Source organism: Gossypium hirsutum, chromosome D01 (genome assembly GCF_007990345.1).
Source record: "Gossypium hirsutum isolate 1008001.06 chromosome D01, Gossypium_hirsutum_v2.1, whole genome shotgun sequence".
In the NCBI taxonomy this organism is placed as follows: Eukaryota; Viridiplantae; Streptophyta; class Magnoliopsida; order Malvales; family Malvaceae; genus Gossypium; species Gossypium hirsutum.
This window is the reverse complement of record NC_053437.1, coordinates 50177098-50183942: the sequence shown is the minus strand read 5'-3', so window position 1 is coordinate 50183942 and position 6845 is coordinate 50177098. Positions and strand designations below refer to the sequence as shown.

General features: G+C 32.7%; 1 protein-coding gene across 2 annotated transcripts; it reads left to right on the top strand.

The window, feature by feature from the left end:
* The first annotated feature begins 1589 nt into the window (after positions 1-1589).
* Positions 1590-4655, top strand: LOC107921022 (uncharacterized). Of its 2 annotated transcripts, XM_041087339.1 has the most exons (4): positions 1590-1844; positions 1980-2041; positions 2138-2227; positions 4171-4655. In XM_041087339.1, the coding sequence occupies exons 1-4, from the start codon at positions 1835-1837 to the stop codon at positions 4360-4362; spliced, it is 354 nt and encodes a 117-aa protein (XP_040943273.1). In that variant the 5' UTR covers positions 1590-1834; the 3' UTR covers positions 4363-4655. The 2 variants fall into 2 exon arrangements, with proteins under 2 accessions (XP_040943273.1, XP_040943271.1); XM_041087337.1 differs by having other exon boundaries at positions 1590-2041.
* The last annotated feature ends 2190 nt before the right edge of the window (positions 4656-6845 follow it).

Here is a 6845-nt window from a genome sequence, read left to right as displayed (position 1 = left end):
TATAATTGTAAAAGATACGATAGTATTAATTTTAAAATATTTAATTTAATTATCATTATAGTTTAGGGTTTAATATATATGGTTTAGGGTATATATATGGTTAATTTAGGATTTAGGGTCGGTTTAAGAGTTACAATTTTAGGGTTTATAGATTATGAAATTAGGGATTATGGATTAGTAATTCTGATTTAAGGGTTGTGATTTAAGGTTTATGGGTTAGGGGTTAAGGGTTAGGGGTTAGAGGTTAAGAGTTAGGGATTTAAGGTTTATGGATTTGATGTCAGGTTAGGGTTTAGGGTTTAGATTAATTAGTATGTTTTAATTTATATATTAAATGATGTTTAGGGGTTAGGGGTCAGGGATTCAGGGTCGGGTTAGGATTTATGATTTAGATTAATTAGTGTTTTTTAATTTATATATTAAATAAGGTTTAGGGGTTAGTGGTTAGTGATTTATGGTTTGGGGTTTGAGGTTAAAAGTTAGTGATTTAGGGTTTAGAGATAATAATAAAATGTAAAGATTATTAATTTAAAATTGATATGCAATATACAATAATTGAATATAAAAATTGTAAAATATGCAAGCTTTGGCGGCGTTTATAGCCAAAACGCCGCTAATATGATTTAGAATTTTTTAAAATGGTGTCGTTTCATTACAAGAATTTAATTTATTAGTGGCGTTTCTTCTGTAAACGCCAGAAAAGGTAACATTAGCGGTGTTTATGACTAAAAAATATTTAATCTTAACCATTTGATATATTTAAATATTAGATTTTAAAAAATTAATAAATAAAAAAATGTAACAAATTGATACGGATAGGTAACTATTTATTTTGGATTTATAGGACCAAATTATAACAAATAAAAATAAAATACAAAAACAAAAATCATTCCACATCGAACATCTAGCAAAATAATTATATTTTAGTTAGGAAGAAATATCTCTAATAAAATGGAGATTAGATCGGAAATTAATAATATAAAATCATGATTAACATCTCAATCTTTAATAGAAATTTGATATGTGAGAGATTAAATATTGCTTACATTGGATAATTCTAACTTAATAATTAATTACAACCATTTAATTATTGTTTTCTTATTAAAATATACGATATTTATTTTGAGAGTACTTGATTTTTTTTTATAAAAATTCAATTTATAAAAAATAGTAATAAATGTTTTATAAAATCACTTAAATAATAATTTTTAATAGACAAAATAAAAGATTTTTAGCATAGCAAAACAGTGTCATTTTATTCTAAATGAAATAAATTTTTGACGCGTTTTTATGAAAAACGCCGCAAAAGGTAAGCAATAGCGGCGTTTTTACAAAAAAAGTCACAAAAAAATTTTACTTTAAAAAAATAGTGCCATTTTATATAGCAAAACAGTGTCGTTTTATTCCAAATGAAATAATTTTGTGCGGCGTTTTTCAAAAGATAAGCAATAGCGGCGTTTTTATAAAAAACGCCACAAAAAATAATTTTACTATGACGCCATTTTATAAAATCCCCTCCCCCGAAATCCCAACTTTACCCCCGCAATCCCAACTTTCTCCCCTAAAATCCCTAATTTCCCCCGTTGAAACCCCATACCGTCCTTTAAAATTTTTAACTCCATGCCCTTTGTTATCTTTTCTTCCTCGACCCCAATTCTTAAACGCCCAAATTTGGAAAGCTATTTTTTCCCAACTTACACCCTTCCTCATTTTCCGGCAATGACGGACTTTGCGGCAGAATTTTACCAAAACCTTTCCCCTTTTACTCTAATTTGGCTTCCAGTTATGGACTAGTATTAGTAATAGAAGAAGTATCAGAGAGAGAGAGAAAGGAATGCCGCTAGGTAAGTATTACTACGACTATTGCGATAAGCAATTTCAAGACACTCCTGCTACTCGAAAACACCACTTGCAGGGCCTCCAGCTTTTCTCCCAACTTCCCTACTTCCTGCTTTTTATTCACATGTTTGTGATTGTAGATCTTTATCAAACTTCGGTACCACCCTTTTTGAAAGGCGTCTGCAATCGCTTCCTTAATACAGTAAACATCCCTCTCTTCTCCTCTTGGAATGCCATTTTTGTTTTTTTTTACTTCAATCATATAATATTCAAGTGCACTTGGTTTTCCTGTTTTAAGGATTTTGCCAGTACAGAGATAACTGTAAATACTTCCATCCCAACAATGATTCTCGGACCCCAAATCCTCCACTTTCAACTGCACCACCAGGTGTTTTTTTTCTCCCTCTGTTTTATTAATTCATATTTGTTTGTGCAGTGCAATGCAAGTAAGGATGGGTTTTATTTATATTGTTATAGGTGGTGTAGAGGGAAATGGAAATGGTATGGCAATATCGTGGGGTAATTTGCCTCCATCCTTAAAGCCCCCACCTGAGGATGGATATCCACCTCTTCCTTTTGTGGATTGGGGATAAACTCTCTCTCTCTCCCTTGCTCTGTTTCTAGACACCAATTTCCTCATTTAGTTTCTTCATTTGTTAAAGCTGTATCTTCTTGTTTATATTATTATTACATGTTAGATCACCCACTTTCATTTCCCTGTTCTTTCTCCTTTTACATTTCTTGTCATCATGAGTATGTCAATACCTTGATAATGGGAATTCATTATATTACACAACACAATTGTCTAACAAATCTAAAAGGTGAAGTGTTATGGTTCAATTGCTCCTTGGTTCAGTTTAGTTTGTGCATTATAGGAACAAATGGCAAGAATGCAAGTGAGAGTATGAATGTTGTATGATTAGGTGGCGGAATTTGAGTAGACACTTCCAAACTCTATCCGAAAGCTTCAGAGCTTACTGACATTTAGAGATTATTTGATGTTTCAAAGCTTCAAGTGCCTGTCTGATCAACCTCATCTTCGTAGAGGAAATTCAACCTTGTAATTGGAATTCGCTTCAGTTCTTGCACTTCTTTGGTTGCTAAGGCATTGAAATATTTTGTTTAAAGGGATGCAAAACCTCTCGTCTCTTAAATTTCTGGCTGAGTTGCTGTACAATTCTGAAATTAGAGGAAATTGCAATGCGAGGGATCTCTGTCTGGGTTGCTCTTACCCATTTGGAGGTCATTGAAATCTGGGATTGCCCCAACTTTGAGGCACTGGTTTCATAAGATTTTATTTTATTTTAATTAATTTATAAAATGTTTATATATTTAGTTTAGAATACATTTTGACTATATGTATGTAACATGCTCCAGAATTTTCTAATTTCTTTTAAATGATGTATATTTGGAACAAGTTGATTTTTAGAAGATAAATCTAATTCAATTAGAAAAATAAAAATAATTTTTCATTTTTTATATATTTTTAGTTTTAAAGTTTTTATCTACTTTTTTATACGAAATATTTAAATGATTTACAACATATTAATTGATGTATTGATTTTAGCTCTCCATTTATTTTTCATCTTTTTAGTCTTTAAACTTACCTTGTTTGTCAAATTGAGGGGTTAATAATAGGATTTTTTTAAAGGCAGAATGATGGAAAATACTGGGAAGATTTGGTGCTTATTGTTCAGTCCAACATTGTGTTTTATGTAGGGTGTAAAAAAATTGCTCAAGGAATTTAATTATCTAAAGTTTTTGCTTCTTTCCAATATTTTAGGGGTTTGGCAGTACTTTTTATATATATTTATGATGTTTAAGATTCTTTGGTTACTAACTTTATTCAGTAATAGAGGATTAGGATCAGCTTTGCTACTTAGTATGTACGAACGTTAGGTTTTTCTTCTAGATACGTATTATATTTTAGTATCAGTAGCTTTGGGTTATGAAAATTTATGTTTTTTTTATTTTTATTATTTATTGTGATTTGAGCTTCTGGCATTTTATATTATTGATTCTGAATACGATGAAGTTGTTTTGGAGTTGTCAATCATTCTAAAATGGGGGCTCTTTGCGTCTGTGGCTTTTGAATCTACACTTGCTACTACAGTTTTCTGGTGGTTGCTGATCCTATGATTGGTGTTTACTTTGGGGCCTTGTCCAATTAGATTTTATTTGGTTTGGAAAAACTTTAATATCTTATGCTTGTATTTGTTATTTTGGATATCCAATTTTACTCTTGTTTATCTATTGCATTAAGAAGACATTGTTTAGGGGTTTATTTCCTGCTATCATTCACTCTACTCTTTCTCAAATTTTTGCTTCTAGCTGAGACACTGTTTAAGGAAAGATCATGGGATTGAGGGTGGAATTCCTGTTGTTTTCTCTTTAGAGAAACCTAAAGCTAAGCTGCTTCCTTTTAGAGGACCAAGTGGTGAGGAAGACAACCCTTCAGATTATCAAGTGAGGATGCTTGCTTCTTACTTTAGCAGTTTTAAAGTACTCTGTTTGATCACCTAACATCATGCATTGGGGAAATTCATCCAATATATTGAAGCAGAATTTCAAATGAGAATTGAAAGTACATTTGGATGGAGCTAAAGCTGTGTTTCTTTTAGCGATATATTTGAACTTGCTAGTGTTAGGTCCCTGGTTTTTGCTATCTCTAGATTTAAGGGTAGAAGGAAAAGGAAAATATTTTGGTCTACATTAGTATGTAATCTACATGCTTAATCCAACAATTTAATGTGTTATTTTGCTGTCAGATTGTACCTCAGCAGGTTCAACAATTTAATGCATTGTATTTTTTATTACCTTGCAATGTGTATAGTTATAGGTAGGTTCAACTAGTCAGTCTGTTTTTCACATGTATTATTTATTTTAGTTTTGATTCTAAATTTTTATTTTTACTTTAATATTTACGACAACTTGAGTTCTAACTTTTGGATTTTAATTGTGTTATTAATTTATTATTTTAAATTCTAAAACTAAATTAATTAATTTTTATACTTAGTTTTAAAGTTAAAATTTTCATAGAAAATTTAATTTAAATAATATGCTTTTATTTATCCTTAAAAAGTATATTTAAAGTTCAAATTTAAAAAATAAAACATAATATAATATTTATCATAAAAATAAATATTATTTGATTAAAATAATTTTTTTAAAGGTTATGTTTTTAGCGGCGTTTTTGCGAAAAGCGCTGCTAAAGGTCATGATTTATAGCGGCGTTGTGGGAAAAGCGCTGCTAAAGGTCGTGGTCTATAGCGGCGTTTGTGGGAAAAGCACCTCTAAAGGTCGTGGTCTATAGCGGCGTTTGTGAGAAAAGCGCCGCTAAACGTTGAGGTCTATAGCGGCGTTTCTTGGAAAAGCGCCGCTAAAGGTCGTGGTTTATAGCGGCATTTGTGGGAAAAGCGCCGCTAAAGGTCATGATCTATAGCGGTGTTTATTTCGAAAAACGCCGCAAATGTTAGTGATGCTGTCAATAGCAGCGTTTTTTGCGGCGCTTTTTAGCGCCGCAAACAAAAGTGTTTGCGGCGCTTTTTAACGCCGTTAAAAACCTATTTTGGTGTAGTGTTATCACCAACTTGAAACTAGATAACTCGATGTTTCAAATCCATAAAAGATTTCTGCCTATCGAACGCTGCTTTCAAATGATCACAAATCAACTTAATCTTCTCTTCAGTCTAACAAACTAAATCTGGCCAACAAATCGCCTCTCATCTAATTCTGTCCAACTCAAAGGTGTGCTAAATTTCCTACCATACAATGCTTCAAAAGGTGCCATAGAAATACTTGTTTGAAAACTGTTGTTGTAAGCAAACTCTGCTAAAAGCAAATATCGCTCCCACCTACCACTAAATTCGATCACACAACTTTGCAACATATCTTCTAGAACTTGAATTACCCTTTCAGATTGGTCATCGATTTGGGGGTGATAAGCCGTACTGAAAGTAAGCTTTGATCCCAAAGCATCTTGCAAACTCTTCTAAAACCTTAAAATAAACCTCGAATCTCTACCAGAAATATTTGAAACTGGAACCCTATGAAGACGAAGAATTTTAGCAATATACAACTCTACCAACTTCTGCAATGAATAATTGGTTCACACCACTATGAAATGTGCACTCTTTGAAAACTAATCAACTATCAACCGTATCGAATCTTTCCTTGAAGGGGTTATGGAAAACCTGAAACAAAATCCATAGTAATCCTTTCTAACTTCCATTCAGGAATCGCATTAGGTTGCAACAAACTCGAGGAAACTGATGTTCAGCCTTCACCTTTTGACAAACCAAACATCGGGTCACAAAATCTATAACACCACACTTTAAACCAAGCCACCAATTAACTTCCCTAAGATCGTGATACATCTTTCCACTTTCGGGATGCATAGCGTAAGTGTTACTATGCGTCTCAGTAAGAATCGCTTGCCTTAAAATCCACATCTTGTGACACACACAATCTATCTCAGAAATTCAAAATACCCTCACTATCAACATTAAAGTCTCCCTTAATACCTTGCTCAACCAGTCGAATCCTCTTCAAAAAATCTCTATCTGACGGTTGCTTCTCCTTAATTAGTTGTGACAAAGTCGGCCTCACTTGAAGTTTAGCATATAAACCATCATCACTAGCTAAACTCAAGGGCGTAAACATAGCTCTCAGCTCTACTATCGACTTCTTACTTAAAAAATCGGCAACTACATTCGTCTTGTAAGGATGATACTCTATCAACAATCATAATCCTTCAAAAGCTCAATCCAACACCTTTTCCTTAAATTCAACTCCTTTTGGGTGAGGAGGTATATAAGGCTCTTATGATCAGTGTAGATAACACACTTCTCTATAAAGATAATTATGTCAAATCTTAAGTGCAAACACCACAACAGCTAACTCCAAATCATGAGTAGCATAGTTCCGTTCGTGCATCTTCAACTGCCTTGAAGCATAAGCCACAACTTTACCTTATTGCATCAAAACACAACCAAGTCCCGAATACA

Bases quoted from the DNA above. Each gene is read 5' to 3' on its own strand.
- LOC107921022 (XM_041087337.1), top strand. From the start codon at position 1,835: ATGCCGCTAGGTAAGTATTACTACGACTATTGCGATAAGCAATTTCAA. The intron at 2,042-2,137 runs GTAAACATCCCT...TCCTGTTTTAAG, and splicing joins GCAATCGCTTCCTTAATACA to GATTTTGCCAGTACAGAGAT. The intron at 2,228-4,170 runs GTGTTTTTTTTC...TTTTGCTTCTAG, and splicing joins ACTTTCAACTGCACCACCAG to CTGAGACACTGTTTAAGGAA.